Source organism: Triticum aestivum, chromosome 1B, assembly GCF_018294505.1.
Source record: "Triticum aestivum cultivar Chinese Spring chromosome 1B, IWGSC CS RefSeq v2.1, whole genome shotgun sequence".
NCBI classification, from domain to species: Eukaryota; Viridiplantae; Streptophyta; class Magnoliopsida; order Poales; family Poaceae; genus Triticum; species Triticum aestivum.
The window spans coordinates 626,474,771-626,501,706 of NC_057795.1; the positions used below are offsets into that span (position 1 = coordinate 626,474,771).

Below are 26,936 nucleotides of genomic sequence, written 5' to 3' on the forward strand. Positions count from 1 at the left end.
CCAATGACTAAGAATTACAATGAAATCTCTTGAAAACACCTTCTTCGCGATATCAAATATCTACCGGAGAAATACTTCAAAGACTTTGGTAAAGAGGCTACAATTGAACTGGAGCAACAATGTTGTCACTCTCGCACCCGCACGAACATTACCAATAATGGTTTTGAAAGTGCATTGAGTCCCCATCCAAACATATGGGAAGCCTTTATCGATGAAAATACTTGGGTCGGGGATGATTCCCTACAAGTGCAGGCCGTCGAATCATTATATTTAAAAGTTTATTCTCCGAAGATCCGAGGTGAAAAAAAGGAGTTGACATGGGTGGGCAGTCTGAGTTAAGTGGGCCAGTCCAACAGGGTTACGACCTATCACCAGTCGACAAACAAACTAAAATATTTCTGCAGGAAAATGGTTTCACACAAAAAAGTAAACATTGAGGTATCAATGATAGCAGTATATTTCTTTCACAACCGCAACATAACGAGGACACATAACAACCGGTTCCTCGAAACTCGATGCAAAATTGGGGCAAAAATGCCCGGGCTACACAAGTTTTCACATATAGTGGATTCAAAATCCTGTAAAAAGGAAATGAAAAACTAGTAGACAATTCTTTTTTTGAGAAACACCTGTAACTTTATTCATGCCCATAACAATTACATGTACACTGATTTGACTTAAGATCCAAAAAAAATACAAAGTAACTCCAATGGCTAAGAATTACAATGAAATCTCTTAAAAACACCTTCTTCGCGGTATCAAATATCTATCTGAAGAAATACTTCAAAGACTTTGGTAAAGAGGCGACAATTGAACTGAAGCAACGATGTTGTCACTCTTGCACCCGCACAAACATTACCAATAATGATTTTTGAAAGTGCCTTTAGTCGCCCATCTGAAAAGATTGGACCATGGATGATTTCCTACAAGTGCAAGCCGTCGAATCACTATATCTTAAAAATTTATTCTCATAAACTATGACGATCATTGGACGTTGACGAGGAACATAGATGTCTTAAAAGATCCGAGATGAAAAAGGGAGTTGGCATGGGTGGGCAGTCTGAGTTAAGTGGGCCAGTCCCACGGGGCTATGGCCGGGGGCGTGAACCCCGCAGCACAAATGCCCGTCCAGGCCTTTCGGCCCGGAGACGCGCCCCTGCTTGTGCACAGGAACGCAATGGTATAGGTATGCTTGCGGTGTCCAATTCCTGCCTGTCTTATTCCCTCTTTCTTCGTATAAATAAGCCCACGAAACGGCACCCATGCCAAAAGCCCCCTTTAGCCCTCCGAGGCCGGAGTGACAAGCGTGCGCCACCACGCTCGGCGGGTGCGACGGCTGGGTGGTGCGTCTATATGCCGGTCTAGGCCGTACTCAGCTGCCAATGTGGTACTAATTAATTTATAGGATATACGTATATCCTACGCTTGCAGGCGAGGGAGCCGCTAAATGGGCCGCGTAAAGGAACGCAGGCCGCCTCGAACGCCTCAGCCGCGACCCAAAAAGCCCTGAAAAAAACCGTGATCCATAAGAAAAAAACGCTGTCGTCCATCCCGTAGTCTATCGCTCCGCATCCTCCAAAGCTCAACTGCCGCCGCCGAAGCCTACCTCCTCGCGCCGCGCCACCTTCCGCCGCGAATTCGTCATCACGCGCCGGCACCAGAGGTAGGTCCTCTCGATTTTATCCCAAGAGAGAGAGTGAGAGAGGGTTTGGGGACTTGGGGGACGATTTGATCGAGGATCCACCGCCGCCACGCGCCATCTGGCCGGATCTGCCAGCCGCCGCCGCCGCCGCTCTGCTGTGGGGATGGGCTCCGTGAGGTAGGAGCGGCGGGAAGATAGAGACGGGGTGCTCTCGGTGGGTGGGTTGCTGATTTGCGATTGGGGCCGCTACTGATTCTACCTGCTATTGAGTTAGGGTTTGGGTGCTGGTGCTGCTGAATTGCGAGAAAAATTAGAGAGGGGGAGAGCCAATGGGGATGTATGTGGTCCTCCTACTGACTGATTTCTTCCTTCGCTTGCGCAACCCTAGATGACCGCGGTGCGAGGGGCCGCAGTGGAGGGAGCGTGGTCTAATCCGGCGCTGATGGAGCCGCCGGCCGCCGCTGCCGATGGGCCTCAGGTGTCTGAGGTGGACTCGTTCCGGCGCCAGGTCGACGACCTCCTCTCCAAGACCGACGTGGTAACCCCCGCCCCTCCTAACCTCGGTATCAAACTCCGTCTCGCCTCGGCAGTGATCTGCAGGACTGACTCTGGTTGGTGCGGCATGTGTGTTGCAGCTCGAGAAGAGGGTGAACGAGGTGGTAGGGTTCTACAATTCCAAGAAGCACAGCAGTGGAGGGCGCAAGGCTGGCGGCAGGTACGCGGCAAACGGTGCCAGGGACAGCCACGGCAATGGGATGCCCGACCTCATGCGCCAGTTTGCCGGTATCATTCGCCAGGTGATGATCTTTCTTCTGCTATGCTTTATCCCATGATTTATTATGTCGGTTTATGTTGTTGCTTGTGTAGTCATGTTCGCTATATTCTTGCATCCTGGAGCATGTTCTACAAAGTCGGCTTGGTGCTAAGTTTGTAAATGGCATGTTAATTTAGAACAATTTACAGTGCTTTTTTCTATCTCACAGATCTTATTGATAAATATGGTGACCTAGATGCTTGTAGATATTGCCAGCACATATGCTTCTGTTCTTTCCAGCAAGAGAGATTTCTGCTGGAAAAACAAGTTTTCTGTCTCAAGTTTCGAACACTCCCAAATCTGTGTTTGCTTCCATGAACAGGGATAAACCATACAATCTAGTTCTTTTGGGCTGTTATTGGTACTCCATTCTCTATTTCTGGTCTTATAGCGTAGTGCATGAGATAAGACTAAAAATTTGGTCTTGCGCTTGTGCCAAATGAGATCATCTGAACGTAAACAATTCCTTGTGTGAATTTTAAAAGCAGCTTTTTATTGGTAGTGTATTTGAAATTGATTCAACCACTATATGTGGACAACCTTTTTAATCTAGTTTTCTACGGCCTAATACTCAATGCAAAGTTAATGGTTCTTGGGCACCTTCGAATTCGTATTGAGCTACTGCAGTTAAAATCACAAAATGTGATTTCTCTTTTCCCTATGAAAAGATTTCTGTTGATCTTTGCAAATTTTGGCACTTGATCTTCTTTGCTATATTCATTTTCTTCCAGATTACATCTCATGAATGGGCACAGCCGTTTTTGCAACCGGTAGACGTCGTAGGTCTTCAACTTGATGACTATCACCAGGTAATATTGCCAGTACATTTTGGTCTAAATGTAAATCAGTTTTGATTATATTTTTGTGTTACCTGATGTTGGCAAGCAATCAGGATCTGAAAAAAGAAAGCAGGTTTTATTGATATCACCATACTCCTGAGTCGCTGCAGGATTTGTGCTTTTCTGTCTCGAACATACTTTCAATTGACATGTTGTTGCATTTTATTAGAATATTTTCTATCTCCATGGAAAAACATAATCCTGTATATGCTTTGAAATCCAAATACTGTAAATCCTCCCTTATTTGTTTTATCGCTACGTTTTGCCTTCTTCCGTGTACATGAAATTGAAAACCATTGCTTGGAACTCCAAATACTGTAATCACCCCTAATCTATAGAAGGAAAATCTGACATATTAGGCTATCTGTTTCTTATATAACTATTAATTGGTTTGAGACTTGTTATTTACCTTCTTTAGTGTACTCCCTCCGTCCGGAAATACTTGTCATCAAAATGGATAAATGGAGATGTATCTAGACGTATTTTAGTTCTAGATACATCCTTTTTTTATCCATTTTGATGACAAGTATTCTCGGACGGAGGGAGTACTTCGACTTGATGGAGCCCCTGAGTTGTTAGCAAATATGTTTCTCTATATTTGGCATATCAATAAGATGGAGTTGCTTCGTTGTTTTCTTTACCTGGATCTTGGTTGTGGTGATTCATATATTTGGTTTCTACTTTTGCAGATTATAACAAAACCTATGGATTTCTCGACCATCCGAAACAAAATGGAAGGGAAGGAAAGTACCACATATAACAGTGTCCGAGAAATATATTCTGATGTTAGATTAGTTTTTACCAATGCAATGAAGTACAATGTTCAAGGTCACCCTGTTCACATAATGGCCAAGTTCCTACTTGAGAGATTTGAGGAGAAATGGCTTCACCTTCTCCCTAAAGTTGAGAACGAGGTGGATATTTGTAGTCACATACATTACCATTTTTGTTCTGATTTGGATATGTTTCTCTATATTTGGCATATCAATAAGATGGAGTTGCTTCGTTGGTTTCTTTACCTGGATCTTGGTTGTGGTGATTCATATATTTGGGTCCTATTCTTTCAGGAAAGGGAACGGGAGGAACCAAATGATGCTCCAACCATAAGCATTTCTCCGGAAGCTGCCATTGCAATATTAGCTGAAGATACTGGTAATGAGGTCGGCCCTCTCATGTACTGTTATCTCTTTATTGTGTATGTATTGATTGAAGCACTATATATACTGACTGGCTCCTGTTCAGTATAGATTGTTTAGAAAAAAAGGTCCCAGATTTTTTATCAATGTGTTTCTGTTATTGTTTAGCTTTTGTCTGTTGATGTACCAATAAGAAATCCTTTCTTGACTAAGAGGTGTGGCCAACCTGAACATGCATCTGCATCCTTGTCTAATATACGCCTTGCATATTCACAAGCCAATTGCATAGTGCTGAAACCCCTTGTATGTTACCTTGTTTGGTTAGATATTCAGTACCTTCTCTTTCTCGTCTTGCAGCTGAATGAGATTAATAAGCAGCTGGAGGAGCTCCAGAAAATGGTGGTTCAGAGATGCAGGTTTGTTTTAGTTGTTCATGTCATGCACATCGATTTGACTGTTTGCCAAGTTCTTTTTTGCGGTGTGCGCGCTGACCCTAAAAAGGTCGTACATTTGCTAAGCTCTTGATATTGCAGGAAAATGACCACGGACGAGAAGAGAAAACTCGGCGCAGGTCTTTGCCAATTGTCTCCAGAAGATCTTAACAAGGCGCTAGAGTTGGTCGCGCAAGACAATCCTAGCTTCCAAACTACAGCTGAAGAAGTGGACCTTGACATGGATGCTCAGGTAAAGTTTCTTTGTGCTAACCAACCCCCTAGCACTGCTCCTCCAAGCATCACACATTGGTTATCATGTTTAACCAACCATGCTTCATGTGTGTGTGCGGGTGCAGAGCGAGACGACCCTCTGGAGGCTGAAGTTCTTTGTGAGGGAAGCATTGGAACAACAGGCGAATGTAGGCGTAGTGGCCTGTGGCAAGATCGATGAAAACACGAAGAGGAGCCGCGACATGTACAATGCTCTAGCCAAGACCGTTTCGAAACGGATTAAGAGATAACCTTAGCGGCTCGGCCTTTCTGATGGTTCATGGTATTTCTGTAGAAAATAGGGCCATGTTCTCCCTTGTGTGAAGACATGTTGTATATATACGAAGATGAATCTGCACTAAGATATGCTTGGTCGCACCCGGTCTCATGTGGCATGGGTAGCATGCTATTGGTAGCTATGTAAAATAAAGAGCAATGTTGAACACCTCTGAGAAACAAGAATTATTCCTTGAAAAAGATACTCCCTCCGTTCGGAATTACTTGTCTTGAAAATGGATGTATCTAGAATTAAAATACGTCTAGATACATCCATTTTCGCGACAAGTAATTCCGAACTGAGGGAGTAACATCAAATGTGGCAAACTGTTGTTTTGCTACAGAAAATTAACGGTGTGTACTCTGCACTTGGCACTGCGAACGACATGGAAATTCACCAGGAATCCTGACTGAAGAATAAAACAGAGGTGATTGATTTCCCGGTCTCGAGTCTAGATGCCCACTAGTTCACTTGATAGGGGAAAAATATAACCCTCCAAAAGAAACCGAAACTCGAGAGCAGCATGGATCCATGCTTTCGGCATGCGTGCCTCAGAGACAGTATTACGCAGTGGATATCACCAGAGCCGCACACTGGTCGTGCGCGAGCACATTCATCCAGAATTCACCGATGCTTTTGCATCATCATCGGCACGCCGAAATCGATCAAACCACGAAGAAAGAACACATCAACTGAACCGAAAAGAAAAGATGCCTCGAATCGGAGATCTCACAGGCAAGTCAAGAACGAACACAGCGACTGAAACTCACGCAGCACGGACGATAATAAAGCTAATTAGCTAAAGACGGGGAATCGGCCAGCGAAATAAAATGAAATCACAAATTTCAAAGCGGAATAAGAACTCAGGGAGGCAAATCAAGCTGTATAACAATTACGCAGAAATCAACAAGCAGCAGGCTGCCAGACGGGGGATGGATTTTGAGGCCTTTTTTCCTGGGTGCGAAACAAAAGGTTGGAGTTGGAGATGAGGGGGCGAGCTGGTAGATGAGATGAGATGAGGAGGAAGCAGACGGACGCAGGCGGGGGTCACGTGGATGTGGGGTGGTCCATCCATGATCACACCTGGCTTCGCGGAGCGGCCACGGACGGATGGGTTCATGCTGCTTCCCTGTGGATGTATGTCATCCGGAGTGATGTGAGATGACGTGCAAAAGGCTAGCATCGTCTCGTCCTTCTCTGTATCTGCGGCAGCCAGAACAATTTTCTCTGCGAGAAACATGCAGATACGAAGAAGGGAGGCTCACAACAAGAACGGTGATTTTAATCTGACGTTGCTGGAGCATGGATCCATCCATGCAACTCTGCCCAACTTGTGTCCACATATGGGTTTTAATCCGACGTTGCTGCAGCATAGTTTTATAATGGACCTGTGGATAAAACAGGTAGGCTGCTGCCTGCTGGGTTCGCCGACTCATCAGGTTTGACCTGTAATTTTTTGATAGGTGCAAATAATGTTTTATGTTCTGCTGGCATAATAGAGGCGACAGGTGAAACAGTAGATTTGGTTTATAATCTACACAAGAGTCGAACATAGATGAAATGGTTACTGCGTCCATGGTTCAAACGGTCATCGGGTCGTTCAGCTGAATGCCTTAGGGCATGTTTGGTTGCCGTTGTGAACAGTTCTTGCATTGCATACACTTCTCAACCCAATTTGGTTGAGCAAAAACAGACCCTAATGCGCCATCAAACTGTTTGGTTGCCTGCATCTAGTGTCTCTGCATTAGGTAATACGCAAGTGCACTTTGTTTGGGTGCATACTGCGTACATGTTGTGCTTACCATGTACCCTAGTTGGTGAGCTTACCCACAATGATCACACCTAGCACACCAACGACACAACACGACAATGGCGATGAACTGGGCAAAGATGATGAAGTTTTCCGGCTTCAACCCAAACTGACGATCCACGTTAGCACCTTCCACTTTGACACCTCCAACCTTGCCACTGTCAACACTGGTGCCTCCGTGCTTTCGCACCCAGATGGAGTAAGCTTGTTCTGCTGCCTGCCTAGTCTTGAACCCTCTATAGTTGCTGTTGCTATACGATGCCACGTGTGCATTGGCTTTGGTTTCTTCCCATAAACTATAAACCCCTGGAGCCTCATCGATGAACACGACATACCACTTGCCCTAGCAATGCACAAGAGCAAGAGTTGAAGCAGCAAATCAATGGAGCACACAAGTAACAAGCAAAGTAGCACACAAACAACGATGGAGCAGAAGAGAAGCAAAGCATGCATGATCATACGGCATAGCAAGTTCAACCTAGCACTATCTTGGTGTTAACCTACCACCACGTCCAAAAGAGGGTGTCGTCCTACCACCACAAGTTCACCATCATCGTGAGGGGTTAGTATATACCACCTCACCAAAATATACAGACCATCAAATTGTTTTTCAGCCCTAGCTACACAAAATGTACGTCGTCATCATCATCGTCGTCGTAGCCACCGCCATCGCCGTCGGGGATCATGCACGCTCACAGGCAGCACTACTCTAGTAGTAGTGCTTGCCCAGCCAGCTCCTGAGCCACAGCATCCTGTGAGCGTCTGCCATGGCAACGAACCCAACACCCTGGGCCTTGTTGTCAAGCAGGTGGCTGAGAGCTGCCATGAGAGCCTCGTCGCTGAAGCCACCCTGGATCATGACAGCACCATACAGGTCAGGGTGGACGTCGAGGGGCTTGCACTCCCTGATGGCTGTTGCAACCTCCTTCACCGCCTCAGTCAATGCTGCAAAAGACATTGATCTCCTCCTCCATCAGACCTCCTCTCTTCCTCTTCCTATCATGGACGGGGTCAAATGGCTTGTCGAAGGGCTTCGCAGCTGACTTTTTCTCTATCTAGAAGTGGAATAGAATAACCCGGTTTTGTTGCCTTCTCGTTCACATCCTCGTTCAATTGATTGAAAGAAATGTTCTACATATATCAACAGATAGGGGAGGATCGGGTCAAAAATGAGTCAAAACTTGTAAAACCCTAGCAGCAAGTCAACTAGATCCAGTGAGGAATGAGAACCTTTCCGGGGGTCCCGTGACTACCTTTGAAGTCTTTGGGTAGGACATCAGGCGCGATTGGCTCACTTGCTTGAAGGACTAATGAAAACACGGTCTCGTCTGATCTTTTATTGGTTTTGTTTTTTCTCTCATGCCCTTCTGGTTTTCTAATTCATAATATTCCAAAATATTACGGTACAGATAGATACACATTAATAGATAATAGAAAAAGTTCGGTCTTTCCTTTGGCTCCGCTCGGTGGGGGGAACCCCTACTCTATGGGATCTTACGGAGCCTGTTCATGGATGACATGGTTGGGAATGGACCCATCTCATGATACAAGTTACCCTGGATTTCTTTCTATTCCTATTTCGCTGGGCAATTCTAGTTTTTGTTATGGGAACAAGAGAATAGCATGCACGGGAGAAGGATTTAGGGAAAGGCACCCACCTTTTAACGGGAGAAAGGCTGCTTGGGGGCATCCTGGTGTAGTTGAGGGCGCAGAACTTTTGTGCAGGAATTGGAACTGCTTGAACTAGAAAGGGACACCATTGATTAGAAGATTTAGCTTGTATGAATCGCTATTGGTTTGATACGAATAATGACAATCGTTTTCTATTTTGATTTTTTCTTTAGTTACCCTTTTTCCTTCTCCGACCATGAATAAAAAAGCCCCTTGTTTAACGAGTTCGCTGCTTTTCCCAGGCCGGAGAAGGCCTCCTTTTCTTTTTGGATTGACTTAACTTAATTATTCTACTTATTTTTTTATTCTTCTATTTTGAATCCGAAGAAGAAGAATAGGCCAATCCACATGTGGTGTGTGAACAGGGAAAGTTGGCTAGATTGTCAGTAATATCAATTGAGGAAGAAGCCATTTTTAGAGTTCCGTATTTTAGGAATGGTATGAATAATATACAGGGCCCATGAAAGGAAGATCAATGACTCATACAAATTACTTAATGGAAAATGTCCCGGAGGGAAACGGATACTCAATTTTAAGCGAGTAAACAGAATTCCATACTCGATCTCATAGATCCCCTCTCTTTCAAGGAGGCAGCGGGGATTCGACTTCCCCTGGGAGTTGGCATGTCTGAATAAGAAAGAGTCGGGCGATGGCGAAGCTGTGTTTGCTCTCCCAAATCAAGATCAAAGTCTCCAGGGAACCTGGCTCGGGAACAGCCCTGGAAAAACACAGTGAAACGACTTATTAGCAGATTAATAGATCATTTTGGAATGGGATATACATCCTAAATATTTCAGAACTTGCATGCGGCCTTCAAGCCACAACCCGCCGTCTGAGAAACTCAATTGGCAAAAGTCAACGGGGCATGGTTCCGAAGCGTCAGGACTATAGCCAGCCCGTGCTGCTTCAGTTCAACTTCGACACAAAGTAGGGCACCTATATCCAACTTTAGGTATTCCATTGTTTCTAGTATAATAAGCAGGTTTAAGCCAGGGCCATCAAGGACCTCGACGTCCGGGGTCCCAGGGAAGTCTGGCATGGGAGAACCAAGAGGCTCCCCCAAGCCCATGGCATGCTTCCCAGTTGCCAGCCCGAAGAAGAAGATGTGCTGCATCTGGCTGTAGTTCTGTATGGGTATGTTGAGGAACTCAGCATCCCTTTGGTGGTCCTAAGAATGAAACACAAGTGTTGTTAGTTGCAATTAGGAGTAGGCAATGGTGGAAAGTATGAAAAGGAAGAGGGTTGTGACCTAACCGCGACATGGTCGGCGTAGTGCTTTGCCTCCAGAACTATGGAGCAAGTGTTCTCATCCGCTAAGGTCTCTCAGCTTGGACACTTGGATCCATCGACCTCCCCACTTCTTCAGGTGGTTGTACACCTGGGTGGCAGACACCTCCTGCCCACAGAACTCGAACACCTGCTTCGCAACGGTGTTCGAGTGCACCTCCTTTGAAGCCCTTGTCAGTCCTAACTCCACTAGAGATGAGCTCACACATCTTGTTCAGCACGAACCTGGACATGAACGGCTGCCACTTCATGTTGTTCGACCTACCATCCTTCTTTGCCTTTGTTGCTGCTACCTTGAGTGCAGCGGCAACAGCAGCAGCAGCAGCAGGAGTTGTCTCAACGAGCACTACTGGCACATAGAGGGAATCAGACGCGAACACCTCTGAATCAGGTGCCATCTTGGAGATAGGCTGCGAGTCCTCGACAAACGATGGAGCAAACTGGCTGTCGGACAGGACAAGGGCCTGACTAAGATCTTGCGTCTACGTGGTTATGTCCTACAACCGTAGCACGCATTGACGGTAAACATAGCATACAACATACCAGACAATCCATGAAAGCAGCAGCATACATGTACATGGTTCATGACTATCATACTAAGCACATATAGTTCATTGCTATCATACTAAGCATACCGGATAACCTATGAGCACGAACATACATCTACAACAAACATCATGCTACAAATGGACCACCAATAGGTACAAATCACAGATCTAAGACGAATCAACACAAGCACAAGGTTCAACTTCAAACTCTACTACTAATCTAGCCTACAACATGCTTGAACATCTAGCCCTACCATAAATTGCAACCGCAGCATAGCAATCAACCATATCAGCTCACAGATTAGACCACTAATCAACCGTGCATCTAGATCAAACCCTACCTGCAGCTCAGATCTAGCTAGAAGGAACAGAGATAAAGGAGGATTGAACTCACAGAGGCCATGGCTGCAGCTCGAGGACGAGGGGGGACGGTCGTGGAAGATCAACGCCGGCTGGTGAAGGAGCGCCGACGCCGTAGACCGTCGGCCGATGAAGATGCGTTGCTTACCTGCTCGTCGGTGCCGATGCGCGTCGGCGGGAAAGCTCGAACGGAGGGAGAATGGTGGCGGGAGTTGGGCGGTGAGGGAGGGGGCTAAATAGGGGTGGACTCGGCGGGAGGTGAGCCAAAATCCTCTTGCCAATTTTTTGGCGGCGCGGGCGAGCTCGCGCCATCTCCCTGCTCGCACGAGGGGAGAAGCACGTCGCCCTCCCCTGCCTCGCCCAAGCCAGGCTCGCGAGCTACTGCCGATTCGGGCGTTTTCCCTGGGCCTGGTCTAGACGTGCTTTAACTTCCGTGCGATGCAGGCCGCACAGTGAACGCAGGCTACCAAACGGGCTCAATCTTTTCCGCACGGGCCAGTCTGGGCCAAACGCAGGCAACCAAACACGCCCTTATTTCCTTGCCATTCGCCGAATACCTTTTCCGAAACTGCTGTTTTGCTATTTTGTCACAGCAAATGAACTCTGCACATTGATTGCGGACAAGATGAAAATTCACTAGAAATCCTGAACAAGAAAACAAGAGGACTGGTTTCAGGTGTTCAGTCTAGATGCCCATTGCTTTACAATGCTTAAGTTGATAGCGCAAATTTTCTGACTCATTATCATAGCTTGCTTAAAGAAGAAATTATTCTTGGGGGGACTGCACAAAATAATGAAGAAATATAACCCATGAATCCCGACTGACTCATTTCTCCAAGGGCTCAAGGGATATATATATGGTTAACTACCATTAGTTAGCATTACTGTCATCCCTGTGACCAAGCCTCTGTCTTGTCTGCACTTGGCTGTTGGTGTCCCTGCAAAATACACAGTTTACCATAAATCATGCTTAGATACAATGGAACATCAGCGGCATTGTTTGCGATTGTAACATACCACAGACTGGAGTACCCTGCTGCGTCTTGGAAGCTCAAGGAGATCGACATGCTGGCTTGGGGATCACAACGCACGATGACTGTGCCTGCGAGAGAAAAATGACAGAATCATGATGCCGTTGAGCAGCGGGGGCAGAGAAATTAAGGATGGTGCGTATTCTGAAATACAGTAGCTCATGGTAACATATAGAAAAATCTCAACAGTAGAGAACTATGCAAAATTTAGCAGGAGATAGTTCTTGACCACAACGGCTACAGACAGATGAAAGCAATTTAAAAGAGAGATGTTCCCCTTGCCATTCTTGCCTCCACCGACCTCAAAATGCCTGCATCATTGTTCAAGACAAAAGGCTGAGTGCAACACAGAAGGAAAATAAATGCTAGTTCAAGAGAAAAGGAACAGATCTTTGATGCTGCGCTGGGAGCAGTGCTTGCAACTCTGGCACTGCAGCTTCAGCAGAATCTTCCTGGCGGTTTTGACTTTTCGCCTGAAAATGTAAAAAAAAAATAGCGTTGCACATATGGCTCTAATCTTTATACCAGTATATACCATGTTGGCAGATCAATAGATCATCACACCCAAGGATGTCGCCATACCTTCTTGTGGAATACGAAACTTTCCCTGGGCAGACAGGCTGCCTTACCCTTCTTGTACTCAGTGATCTTGTGAAGGGTGTGCTTTGCTGCACTCCTTGTTCTTGCAGTTGTAGCCTTGTAGGTATTCTTGGTCTTTGGAACGTTCACCTATATAACATTTGCAATAAAATAATTTTAAAATAGGGTTTGCGTGAGCAAAATACAGGTTCAGATGACACTGCGATAGCTAAAAAACTCCAGAAACGAGCTCACCAAATGCTAAAAAATTACTGAGAAAACCTCTGGTACAAACTTGTGTTAGGTCCTTAGAAACATGCCTATGGCTGTCATCATAAGGATAATCAGGTCTCAGAGATTTCATGCCATTGTAGGACCCCATAATTAAAATATCAAATATTAAACGATAAGGACTGAAAAGATATATCACTTGGCAAGAAAGAAGAATGCCTCATAGGTTCAGGTGAAAGATTAGAAGAAATTGATGACAACTGGTTATCTGCTCAGGGCAATGCATGCAAACAACGGACCTGTGGGATTAGTTTTAGGTTAGCTCAGTAAAGTACACAAGAAAGTTCAGATGTCAAAAGCACCAAACAAAATCACTGGATACTCCACGCAATGTAAAGTGGCATGAAGCACACCCTTCACAAGGTCATTTGAGTATATGGCACACTCAAAGATGCATGAATACACGCTATAGTCGACCTAAGGACAGAATAAAAACTAAACTATATTTGTTTCAGACATGACGAGCGATTCATTCCATCTAAAAAGAAAGGGCATCTGCCTGATATAAACAAGTACAGCTGCTTTCAGAACTAATGCTCATCTCATACATGTAACTAGGAACCTAAAGCAGTATAAATCAAGTGCAAATACAATAAAGTATACATACAGCTAATCAATACACAGAAATGTAGTGTGCACATAATGAACATAACAGCAAAACCTGATTACAGTAAACAGAATGGACAGTAATTCAATCCTGTGCTTTTAGAATCAGAAGCATTGAGTGTCTCATTGGAAATAATCACGTGATTATCAAAAACATGGACCAATTGTTCTTCATCATATTCCAAACTACTGCCAAGTTTGCTAAAATAAGGAGAGAAGATAACAAACAACAAACCCTGTGCATCTAGTTAGTACTTACTGTTTCTCTTCCTGCATCATGGAGATAAGATAACAAGGAGAACACTGTTGTGAGATGAATCTTTCTTCAAAAAAAAAGCATGTGTGCTGCCGATTTGACATTCAGAATGAGTGCGAGATATTTATCTCCAAATAGACCGGAAACCAATTCTTCCTCATTATGCCAGCGACACAATTATATGAAAAGAAGTGGAGAAAACGGGCAAAGGAACAGACGGAGCAAATATTCTCTCAGGCAAATGCCACAATTGTCCAAGTGGTTTGGTAGAATGGATTACATCAGACTCATCATCTGTTTTCATCATCACAGAAAAGTACGAAAATGCACATAAATGATCTAATCTCACATAATACCTAGTTACTCATCCATGCCTTGCTAAACTAACTCGACTCAATGCAGGGCTCTGCCGCCGGCCTTCTTCCTAGCTTTCCCTCGCATGCCCCCTTTCTTCTGGCCGGCGGCACCCATCTTTCCTTCCCCTCCCTTGGCGCCTCCTTTGCCACCCCTTCCCTTCTCCCTGCTTCTGCGAACACATCCTGACTGAACCACTGCTTTACAATCTTGCTCTTCTGTTGGCTTCTCTGTATCTAGACATAATAAAAGGGGGCTGGTCTCTTGGTCTTGATCTTCATTAGAACCTTGATCCATGCCAATGTCACCACCATCATCTTCACCTCCCTCTAACAAACCTGCATCAGCATCAGGATCGATTCGCTTGGCACGTTTGTGTTCTTGTTTTACTTCTTCACCCTTTTTTGTCACATAACGCTCATAAGCTTCATCAAGCATCTCCTCCAGTCCGTGTTCTTCATCAGAATCCATTTCTTCCATTTCCTGTAAAAGCTGAACATCATCTTTGACCTTGGTGTCCGTCGCAGCACCATCAGCCTTTGGTGTAACTTGCGAATATGACGGCAGGGCTTTCCTTATGCGTGTGCGCCACTTCAAGATATGCTTGAAACTATTTTTATCCAGCACCTGCAAATCCTCGCAAAGGTATTTGACCTCATCTGTGGTGAGCTCATGGTTCTTGATAGGCATAGATGCAGGATCATCAAATGAAATCTTAGTGAAAGAACCCAGAAAATCCCGTGGTTTCTGCACTTCAGACCATATAAAATCTGATGCCAGACCAACTTTCTCCAGTACCGTGACTCCAGGCGCATACCCGCCACGAGTTCTCTTCTTTGCACTCTTAGGATCAAGTACATCCGTAGGCATGCTCTTCTCTGGATCCACACTGAACAGGTGCTTGATATCAAGAAGCTCTGGTTGAATCTTTGCAGGGGCTTTGTACTTCAGGCAGATGATGTAAATTTCAGCCGATGTGCCACGACTCGCTCTAGGTTTAGTCACCTCGACCTTTTCAAACAGCTGCTTCAGGCAGAACATGATGGCGCTGTAATCCTGAGACCTGAAGACCTTGGTGGTGACGAAGGTGCCATTGGGGGCGAGGAACGCGGTGGCCAGGCGGACGGCGTCGATGACGAGCGCGGACTGCGCGGTGGCCTCCTGCGCCCACGCGCCGCCGACGTTGGGCGAGCCGTCATGGAGGACGACGTCGAAGGCGGCGACCCCCTTGGAATCCATGAACCTCCGCACGGCGGAGCGGCACTTGGTGGTGGTGATATCCTCCGTGAGCGAGTGCGCGCCGCGGACGGGGCGGATGGGCACGAGGTCGACGCCGACGACGAATGCGCCGACGCGGGCGCGGGCGACGGCCACCTGGACCCACCCACCCGGCGCCGCGCAGAGGTCAAGCACGGCGCGCGCCGCCGGGAGGAACCGGAAGCGGTCGTCGAGCTGCTGCAGCTTGAAGGCCTTCCAAATTCGGACTGAGCTGTTATATAGTACGTCCTGCGGCGTGCCAAGGTTACGAGCCTTCCAAATCCTCAGTTATGGCTGCTACAGCGTTTTCGATTCCGGCGCCGTGGTCAGAACTCCCGCTGGACGTACTAGACCTCGTCATCGACCGCCTCATATCCTCCCCTCCACGGAGAGGCTTCTTCTCCTCTGCGTGGTGGCAAGTCCGACGGGTCCTTGGTTTCTCCGTTGACTTCGAGAAGGTGCGACGCGACCGTCATTGGGTCTCTGCCGCCGATCGAGCCCGCTTCCGTGTGGTGTGCCGTTCGTGGCATCTGGCTATGCGACGGCACCTTTCGGCTTCACGACAGCTACCCTGGATTGTCATGTCAGACGGCTCGTTCTACACACCTTCAGACGCTGTTTGCACCTCGCCGTCCCGGCTCCCCACCTTGCCCAGCAACACAACGTGCATTGGCTCCACCGACGATTGGCTCGCCCTCGACTTCATCGACGCCAAGAAGATGCATAGCTACTACTTGCACAATCCGTTTGCTGGCACCATTCTGCCGCTCCCCGAGCTGGATGCTGTCATTGGCCAAGTTTCTGAGCTTTTCGAGGCCCGTAAAGTGCTCATGCGATCAATGCCTTCGGACATCGTCGCTGTCATGACCAATAACTGGAATCATCCCCTCATCTTAATCCGTCCAGGGAAAGGTGTGTGGTTGCCTGAGCCACAAAGTGCTCCTTTCGTGGACATCGTTGACATTGCTTTTCTTGGCGATAAATTATATGGAATCATCGAGGCAGAGGACCTTGTTTCTCTCGGTATAGAATTTAATAGTGATGGCAATGCCCACGGTTACTAGCACCGAGTACCTCATTAGGCACCCATTGGCAAATTCAAGTCGCGGTGTGTGGCGCGAAGTTGACGATAACTTTGATTCCAGCAACAATGATAAGGGCGGTAAGGATGAGGTCACAAATAGTTTTGAGGACCATACCGAGGCAGTGAGCGAGGATTCTGAGGAGCGTGCCTTAGATGAACTTCGAAAGAAAACTGGCGATGACATGATTCTCGAGGGCGCTACAAGTTGGTTAGATGACGATGTTCCTTATGAACCCAAGGATATCATCACCGTCATTCGATACCTGATTGAGTCACATGGGAAACTGCTCATGGTGAAGAGACAATTGCATTGGCCTCCATATAGTATCAACTTCACTAGCAAGGTGGAGGTTTACAAGATGGATGTCAACGATGACATGCACTGGGTGCCAGTTTCAGGTGGGCTAAGCGGCAAAGCACTTTTCATCAGCAGATTCTTCTGCAAGTCCATTCATACCTGTGAAGAAGGGGACCGTGATGCTCTTCATTTTATCGACAGTGGTGAAAAATACGATATGAAATCCCAAATTGTGAGCCCGAGCTGGAGAGATATTGATCTCTATAGGTCCACATGGATATTTTCTCAGGAGCTAGTGGTTTGATAATATTTGTAATAATATATCATCAGTTAGCTAGGTGATCCACCGGATCTTTTCTTGAAATTAGTGGTTTAATAATTTCTATAACACCATATATTTATTTGTGAGAGACGACAAGGCGTCCTTTTATGCATAAGAAGTGTACATAGTAGATACTCGACTTCCATCAGATCAATTTCCGTGCTTCATGTAAAGTTGTTACATTTCTCAAACGATCAACAGCCTAATGAGTTCTAATGAAATATACATGCCGCTCAGAAGTTATGCACGAACAAAATTGATGCATATATGTAACAATATAATTGGGTTCGTCAGAACTAATTAATGTTTGTTTTATGGAAAAAAACATTTGCACTTGTTTTTCAGTTAGTTGGGTTGTTAGATTGCTCCTTCTCTTTCTGTTGATTGATTATGATCTTTTGAGTGCAGAATGTTAACAAATTGCTGCATCATCATGGCTAAGCCACCTCTTAACTTGAAGAGTAGCATAATGTGTGTCCGCTTAATATTATCAGCTATACATGCTTCATGGATTATTCGAATTTTATTTAGGGGAGGATTTTATGGTTTATATTCAAACATGTGAACACCGCTATTATATGATAAAACTTCTAATTCCATGCTATTATATGCTTCTTTTCCTAACTGACGGAACACAATGTATAATAGAGCATGTTTGAATATAAACTTCTAATTCCATGCTATTATATGCTTCTAATTCCATTGCTCGGATCTCACATAATGCCTAGTTACTCATTCATGCCTTGCTAAACTAACTTGACTCAATGGTCAATGCCTTGCTAAATTAACTCTGCTGCTGAACTTCTTCTCAGCTTTCCCTCGCATGCCTCATTTCTTCTGGTTGGCGGAACCCTTCATCCCTTCCCCCCTTTAGCGCCTCCTTTGCCACCCTTCCCCTTCTTCCTGCTTCTGTGAACATATCCTGACTGAACCACTGCTTTACAATCTTGCTCTTCTGTTGGTTTCTCTGTATCTAGACATAATAAAAGGGGGCTATAGTCTCTTGGTCTTGATCTTCATTAGAACCTTGATCCATGCCAATGTCGCCACCATCATCTTCACCCCCCTCTAACGAACCTGCATCAGCATCAGGATCGATTCGCTTGGCTCGTTTGTCTTCTTGTTTTACTTCTTCACCCTTTTTGGTCACATAACGCACATAAGCTTCATCAAGCATCTCCTCCAGTTGGTGTTCTTCATCAGAATCCATTTCTTCCATTTCCTGTAAAAGCTGAACATCATCTTTGACCTTTGGTGTAACCTGCGAAGATGATGGCTACGCTTTCCTTATGCGTGTGCGCCACTTCAAGATACGCTTGAAGCTATTTTTATCCAGCACCTGCAAATCCTCACAAAGGTATTTTACCTCATCTGTGGGGAGCTCATGGTTCTTGATAGGCAGAGATGCAGGATCATCAAATGAAATCTTAGTGAAAGAACCAAGGAATTCCCGGGGTTTCTGTGCCTCGGACCATATGAAATCTGATGCAAGGCCAATCTTCTCCAGTACCGTGACTCCAGGCTCATACCCGTCACGAGTTCTCTTCTTTGCACTCTTAGGATCAAGCACATCCGTAGGCATGCTCTTCTCTGGATCCACGCTGAACAGGTGCTTGATATCAAGAAGCACCGGTTGAATCTCTGCGGGGGCTCTGTACTTCAGACAGATGATGTAAATTTCAGCGGATGTGCCCCGACTCGCTCTAGGTTTGGTCACCTCAGACCTTACCAAATGGGAAATTTTACGGTGCATCATAATACACCAATCACGTGTATTATATGGGTGATCTAACAGATGAGAATAACTGGGCCTTTTTGAGCCTAAGGGTATTTTTGACCTAAATTTTTTTGTACATTTAATCGGCCCAATTAAGTACAGGGGTATTCTTGTCCGAATTTTTTTATTAAATTAATTGCATTAATAAAACACTTCATTATAGAGGTCCAATCATCGTGCGTACTCTTTTGAATTTTGGTTCGAGCAGTTCGTCCTCTCGAGCCCTAACCTCGGCGCCCTCGATCGCCGTCGATCGCCTCCGGCGCCCTCGATCGCCGCTGATCGCCCTCGGCAACCTCGATCGCCGCCGATCGCACTCGCCGTGTCACTCCTTCCTCCTGCTCATACTCCCCCCTTCCCCCCTCCATCGCAAGTCACCCCACTCGGGTCGCGGCGCCAGATCTTCCGACGAGCCTCCCCTCCTTCCCCGAGCGGACGCCACCTTCCCCGACCCGAGAGGCCACATCATCCTCATCGACGTGCATCAACTTTTTCACGCCGGATCTTCGCTGCAAGTGCCTAGCCATCTCAAATCTTTGCTGGTCCCTTATGCATATAGTACCAATAGGGGTCGGATTTGATTAGGGTTTAGGATATGCCATGTGAGGTTTAGGGTTTATGGTTTCACAAAGTTGTGACGAGATTTCGATAGAAAGGGAGTGTAAGTTGGAATTAGCTAGGACATGTTGATGTAGTTAGTTAGGGTTTATGGTTTCAGAAAGTTGTGACAAGATTTTGATTCAAAGGAAGTGTAAGTCGGATTTAGCTACGACATATTGAAGCACTTAGTTAGGGTTGTGTGCCATGAGTAAGTTGTCAGCAGATTTGGATTCAAAGAAAGTTATTTTGGATTTAGTTAGTAGATGCTTTTGAATTGAGTTTCGAGATATTTTGGATTTAGTTAGGAGATAATTATTTTTGTATGGAGTTCGGAGTTATTTTCGACTTAGTTAGGAGATAATTTGGATTTAGTTAGGTGATACTTTTGGATTCAGTTAGGACACAATTTTGAATGGAGTTTGGAGATAATTGATCTATCAGGATGGATCTATCAGGGGACTTGAAAGATTCGTGCACTTTGGATTTATTTAGGAGATCATCAGTTACAACAAGTACAATCAATTAAATATTTCTGGATTTAGTCAAGGCATATTTTATACTTACTTACAGCTTTTGAAGGACTGAGTTTGGTACATGAATCCGATATGAAAAATTAAATCAATTATTTAAGTAGAGTATTGCATAATTATTATGTATGCTATCCATCCGTAACATTGATTATCTGTTTTCGTTGGCAGCATAACGACATGGATGATAAAGGCAACGATGGCAAAAACTTGGGGAATACATGGAAGGATGACAAGGACATGGGTGATAGACGAAACGAAGGCAAAGGAATGGATGGTATGTGCATAGATGATAATGATAATGAGGATGCAAGCAAGGATGTCATAGACCTGGATGATGTACACATGCAAGGTAAAGGAATTGATAACAAAGGCATGACTGGTTCAGATCTGAATGAGTGTATGGAATACATAGAGATTGTGAACAAGACTTTCAGGACCGAGGAAGAAGCCTACATGTTCTACGTAGGCTATGCGAGCAAAAAAGGGTTTGGTGTTAGAAAGGATGATCTGAAGTACAGGGGTCCGGGTCCGAAACAAAATGCATACAGAAGGACATACAAGTGTTGCAAACAAGGATGGCGGGTCCTTAAGCACTTTAACAGAGCTGAAAGAAAAAGAACACCGAGGGGTCTTTCTCGGTGTGGGTGTCCCGCTCTTTTTCAGGTTGAGCTACAAGATAGCAGTGGCCTCTGGTTCGTCAAGAATTTTGTGGACAAGCATAACCATCTGTTTGTCCCTGCTGACCTGACTCCCTACTTATTGGCTCATCGTAGAATGACTGACGCACAAAAGGCCGATGTCATCGAGTATGCTGTTGGTGGACTTCGAACACATCAGATTATAAATGTAATGGAGAAGAATGCCGGTGGTCCCGACAAGCTTAGATTTATAGATCAGACCTATACAACGATGTTTCAATCCAAAAGAAGCGCAAGATAGAAGGCAGTGACGCTAGATATTTGCTCACATATATGATTGCACAGAAAAAAGCAGACCCGGAATTCATTTTCAAATACACAAAAGACAAAGAAGGCCATTTGAGGAACATATTCTGGGCTGATTCACAATCCCGGATTGACTATGTTGCCTTTGGTGGTGTCGTGGTGCTCGACAGTACATAGCGGTCTAACAAGTACATGCTTCCGTTTGTTCCATTTGTTGGTCTGAACCATCACCGCAGCACAATTTTGTTTGGGGTCGGTCTAGTGTTAGACGAGACAGTTGCATCATACCAGTGGCTTCTTCATGTATTTTTTGGAGGCAATGTCCCAGAAGGCACCCATTTCAGCAATCACCGATGGGGACGGTTCAATGGCTAAAGGAATAGCCACTGTCTGGACTGGAATAGACCATCGTTTGTGCACATGGCATATCAAGGAGAATATGGTGATGCACCTCTGCAAGAAAAAGCTTGAGGAATTTAGATAATTCATTTACCGTCGTTGGGATGTTGACGAGTTTGAGAAAAGATGGGAGGCTTATAAGGTTCGGTTCAAAATAAAACCAACGGGGAAGAGGTCGTCATGGGTTAACAGGATGTACGAGATGCGACACAAATTGGTTGCTGCGTACATAAAGGGTAGATATTTCCTAGGCATGATGAGTAATCAGAGGAGTGAGTCTCTCAACTCAACGCTTCATGTGCACCTGAACAGGAAGATGCCGCTTGTTGATTTGTTGCAACATGTTGAGCACTGTGTATCCATAATGCATGAGAATAAAGCAGCATTAGACGCAGTAGCAACACATACGATACCCTTCACTAAGTTGAATGCACACCCTATGGAGATTGCTGCCTCTTATATTTATACAACTGTGATGTTTCCAAAGGTAAAGCGTCAGATTGTCGAAGGGACAAATTGGCAGGTCACGGACCGGGTAGCATGTGATGGTTTGGTCGTGTTTGGAGTTTTGCGCAAAGCCCCATATGATAAAATCCCATATGGCAGGGATGCTACAGAATTGCAAGGTAAGGAAGGTAAGGATGCCGAGGACTTGCATGCAAAAAATTGGATGCTGAGGATCCCAATGACTTGGAAGGTAAGGATGCTGAGGACTTGCATGCAAAAAACTTGGATGCTGAGGATCCCAATGACTTGGAAGGTAAGGATGCTGAGGACTTGCATGCAAAAAACTTGGATGCTGAGGATCCCAATGACTTGGAAGGCAAGAATGGTGTGGAATTGCATGCCAAAAACCTGGATGCTAAGGATCCCAATGACTTAGAAGGTAAGGACAGTGAGGAGTTGGATGCACAAGGCGTGGATGCTAAGCCTGTGGATTTTATATATCATGTGACTTGTCTGTTTACAGGAGCAAGACTGGATGATGCAGGTTGTAAATGTAAAAAGTTGGAAAGTCAGGATTACCCATGCGCACATATATTCTGCGTTCTGGATCATCTTGGTGTACGCACATTTCCAAAAAAAATTGTCAAGAAAAGATGGACAATGCATGCCAAGCCATTGTTCCCTTCTTCGAGGACTGCGAATACTCATGTATGGTCTGATCACATGAATACATATCATCAACTACGCAACATGGATAGTGATGCTTTATTCACAGCCGCAGCTAGCGATTCACAGTCAGAACAGGTGATGGAGCTCCTCCGGAGTATATTGGTTGATGGAGAAAAAACTGATTTGGATGAAGGCCATAAATCGTTTGTTCCTTTGCCGGCATACTTCTCTGCTGCTCGTGAATGCTGCACTGATGACGTGGAAAATCCAATCAAAATAGTTCCAAAAGGGAGACCAACTACCAAAGAATCAAACAAGAGGATTAAATCCAGGCGCGAGCGAATGAGAGGGGAAAAAAGCAACGAAGTTAGTGCACATGTTTATCTCATTGTTCATTTCCATACATGCTTACAATGTTAATATGTTCTCCGGGAGAGTGCTTTCTCTTCAATTTACTAAGGAACAAATTGGGGAAATCAAAGGTCACAAGGAGGAACAAGCGAAAAGAGAAAGACTCGGAGACAGAAGAAGACACAAATTCAGATACAGAAGAAGAGGAAGATTCAAAAAAAAGCAACAAAGTTAGTGCACATGTTAATCTCATTGTTCATTTCCATACATGCTTACAGTGTTAATATGTTCTCCCGGAGAGTGTTCACATGTTTTTCTTCAATTTATGCAGGAAAAAATCTGGGAAATCAAATAGCACAAGGAGGAAGAAGCAAAAAGAAGAGACAAATTCAGATACAGAAGAAGAGACAGAGGCAGATACAGAAGAAGAGACAGAGGCAGATACAGAAGAAGAGGAAGATTCAGGTACAGAAGAAGAGGAAGATTCAGATGCAGAAGAAGAGGGAGATTCAGATACAGAAGAAGAGGGAGATTCAGATGTGGAAGTAGAGGAAGATTCAGATGCGGAAAAAAAGGAAGATTCGGATGCAGAAGATGCTGGGCTGAGGAGGGATAGGAAGAGACCATTGGAGGTTGCAGAAGAGTACTACGCAAAACCAAACAAGTGGGCATTAGCACAATTGTGCGTACTTAAACATGTTTTCGAATGCTGGCTGCAGATTCATCTATTTCATTTTTTTGCAAGAAACGCAAGGGCGCTCCAAATGTCAAAGCTAGGAGGAAGAACAAGAATGATGACAAGGGTGCGCGAGGAAAACCAGTTAAGTTAGTGTCTGTACTTACATGTCCGCTCTAGAAATCGGGTATTTGCTAGTACTGTATTGACGTTTCTTAACTTTTCCAGGAAAGACTCTAGGAAGGGCGGTAAAGAACAGGCCAACGGGGTGATGAAGACAAAAAGGACTGCTAGGAATGTACCACAGGCTGAGCAAATAAGAGTTGTCAAGTTAGTTTCTGCAGCTATGAAGAGAAAATCAGTGAAGTTAGTGTTTTTTGTGTTATAGTGTACTGTACATGCTCAAATCTTCTTTGCTATCCTATTAACAAACGTTGTTTCATGCAGGAAAGCTAAAGTGAAGTCGAGACATGATGTTTTGATGCACAGAGTCAAGCAGAGAAAACAAAAGAATTTCTGGGGTCGAAAAATTGAGAACAAACTAAAGTAGACAGTTTTCCATGCCGTGATCCATCTTGTTTCTGATGTATTAGACCTATTTGATGGACTGCCACTATTTTTCTGAATTCCTCATTTGATTGGTACGCCCTCATTTTATTATGGACGGATCGACATGGTAGGCTAGTTATGATTTATCAACATCGATGAAACAATGCATTTTTAGTGAAGTTGGTTTTCTGTATTTTTTTCATTTTTTACATAATATATTGCTGAAATTTGTTCAAAGTGTAGTCAAATTTCATACTTGAAATATAAAATAGAAACCTAAAATTTATATATATAAGAAAATAGAACATTAGAAACCTACTTGAAATCAAAATAGAAACCTCGTTTTCAAATAACCTTGAAAAACTTTTATTTTCAAGTAGAAAATAAGCATACTGATATTTTAAAAATAGCATGCTCATTTGAAAAAAACATGTTCAATTGAAAATAAAATAGAATGAATGTGCGGATTTAAAAATAGCATGCTGCTTTGAATATGCTGTTTTTAAAATACCATGCTATTTTAAAAATAGCATGCTGATTTAAAAATAGCATGCTGATTTTAAAAATATGATTTCAAAAATAGCATGCTACTTTTAAAATTATAATGCTTTTTTCAATATGCTATTTTTAAAATAGCATGCTGATTTCAAAAATATCATGCTAATTTTAAAAATAGCATGCTACTTCTAAAAATATAATGCTCTTTTCAATATGCTACTTTTAAAATAGCGTGCTGATTTCAAAAATATCATGCTAATTTTAAAAATAGCATGCTTATTTTAAAAATAGCATGCTTATTTTAAAAATATAATGCTCTTTTCAATATGCTACTTTTAAAATAGCATGCTGATTTTGAAAATAGCATGCTGATTAAAAAAAAACCATGTTGTTTTTAATATGTTGTTTTTAAAAATAGCATGCTGATTTCAAAATAACAGCCTCATTCTGAAAATATAACGCTATTTTTAAAAATATAACGCTATTTTTAAAATAGCATACTAATTTAAAAAATTACATGCTTTTTAAATATGCTGTTTTGAAAGCAGCGTGCTGATTTTGAAAACATCATTTTTTTTTAATTACAGTTTTTAAAAGATAGCATGTTTTTTAGTATACCGTTTTTCAAATTAAAATAAAAACATGCTGGTTTGCTCTGTTTTTGAAAATAGCATGCCATTTCGAAAGTAACAGAAACATCATTTTTTGCATTGCATTTCGACCCGCAAGTTTTTGTTTTGCATTGCATTTTTTTGTGCGACACATACAAACCGCATTTTCAAAATAACTCGTACTAGCCAACACAAAAACCTCGTTCAAAAATGAAAGTAGCGTCTAATCCATTTGAAACCCGGTTAGATTTGATTTTAAAAATACTAGCATCACTATGGCAAAAAAAGGAAATATAATTGCAGTCCATAAAGGTAATTATATTAAGGAGGGTACCAGGGTGCATTATATATATAGACTTGCATAGCAAGTACATTACGGCACATAGGGTTCATACTACCACCAAGTTACTGCCAAGTTTCACTTACTGGACGATCTTCATATCCAGTCGGACCCAAAAGTTATACCACCAAAGTACCAGTTACTACCAAGTACCAATTACTAGTAAGTTGCACTTACTGGACCCAAAAGCTGATACTACCAACTTGCAGTTGCTGGCTAGTACATACAGATTATAAAACTAGCGTCAAACTACTGCCATGGGTCAATGAATCCTCATGCCACTAACCATGTTCACCCTAAGCCCACCTCCACTCCTTTCCCTGAACCTGAAGATAGCCATTTGATCTTCTTTCATTCTGGCGCCCTCAACGAGTTCTCTCCAGTTCTTCGTCATGATCGCACGCCCGTCCTTCTTGCCCATATTGAACAAGACCTTTTTATTACCTTCAAAATGTTCGTTGGTGACACGCACAACCATGGGCTTTCGCAGATAATCTTTGAGGTAGGCCTGACTGTAATCCTTTGAGAAGCCCTGATTGCACAGGGAAATAAATAATGTTACATAAAAATGAAGTATGATTTGCACACAAAAAAAGTAAGTATGATTTGCACAACCACGCCCGTCCTCCTCTCTGTCTCTAGATGATGGCATTTTCACTTGTGAAGTATGATTTGCAAAAAGAAGAGTCCATGTGTTTACCATCTTGCTCTTCCCTCTGATGACTGCCGAGCGAGTGACGGTGCTGACATAGTGTGGTATGGGAGGTTGGCACTACTTTACTATGGATTTGAGACAGTCCCACCGATCCTCGTTTAGCAATACATGGTTGCCGTAGAAGATGCAATCCTCGAAAGTTCCTTTTCTCACCAGGTATCCCGGACCTGTATAAAAAAAATTAAGATGACAGAGTAGTAAATAATTTCATATGTAAGATCTAAGACATCAGCACTGGGTTGATGATCAATGCCTACTCCAATGATCAAGAAATGAAGGACATAGATAACCCAATCACATCCATCCAACAATATCTCGTAGAAACATGGGCAAATTTAATATTTGATTTATTTAAACTAACAAGTAAACACTGCTCTATGTAAGCTCTAGTTCAGTCAATGTTGATTTGGAAGGTCATCTAGAACCCAAACAGAGTAATGTGTGGTAATCAAGTGTCACTCAAACATCAACTTTCGATATTTCACGGTTCATTTAATATCTGACCAGCCATATAGAACTTTACCCCGTAGTGACAAGATAGGATCGTGGTCCACATCTCCATCTCCATCAGAACTATCATCAGTGTCATAGTCGCTAGAGGTGTTGTCATCACTGCTATAGCCATCACTCCCACATGAAGTGCCATCTGAAGCATCATCTGAGG

General features: G+C 43.9%; 1 protein-coding gene, 4 non-coding genes and 1 pseudogene across 5 annotated transcripts; 1 reads left to right on the forward strand and 5 right to left on the reverse strand.

The window, feature by feature from the left end:
* Positions 1-1,479: 1,479 nt before the first annotated feature.
* On the forward strand, positions 1,480-5,612 carry LOC123143202 (transcription factor GTE1). The gene is made up of 9 exons (XM_044562051.1): positions 1,480-1,663; positions 2,031-2,180; positions 2,278-2,439; positions 3,188-3,265; positions 3,985-4,209; positions 4,363-4,455; positions 4,789-4,847; positions 4,965-5,115; positions 5,222-5,612. The coding sequence occupies exons 2-9, from the start codon at positions 2,031-2,033 to the stop codon at positions 5,384-5,386; spliced, it is 1,083 nt and encodes a 360-aa protein (XP_044417986.1). The 5' UTR covers positions 1,480-1,663; the 3' UTR covers positions 5,387-5,612.
* Positions 5,613-5,956: 344 nt separating this feature from the next.
* Positions 5,957-6,068, reverse strand: LOC123151281 (small nucleolar RNA Z188). Its single transcript, XR_006475608.1, has one exon. It is a non-coding gene; the product is annotated as a small nucleolar RNA Z188 (small nucleolar RNA).
* A 6,421-nt stretch (positions 6,069-12,489) lies between these two features.
* LOC123143213 (pre-rRNA 2'-O-ribose RNA methyltransferase-like) overlaps positions 12,490-26,936 on the reverse strand; it is a 101,964-nt pseudogene continuing 87,517 nt past the window's right edge.
* On the reverse strand, positions 13,003-13,074 carry LOC123151164 (small nucleolar RNA R66). Its single transcript, XR_006475533.1, has one exon. It is a non-coding gene; the product is annotated as a small nucleolar RNA R66 (small nucleolar RNA).
* Positions 13,697-13,778, reverse strand: LOC123150862 (small nucleolar RNA SNORD18). The gene has a single exon (XR_006475381.1). It is a non-coding gene; the product is annotated as a small nucleolar RNA SNORD18 (small nucleolar RNA).
* LOC123152662 (small nucleolar RNA SNOR75) lies at positions 14,080-14,166 on the reverse strand. Its single transcript, XR_006476289.1, has one exon. It is a non-coding gene; the product is annotated as a small nucleolar RNA SNOR75 (small nucleolar RNA).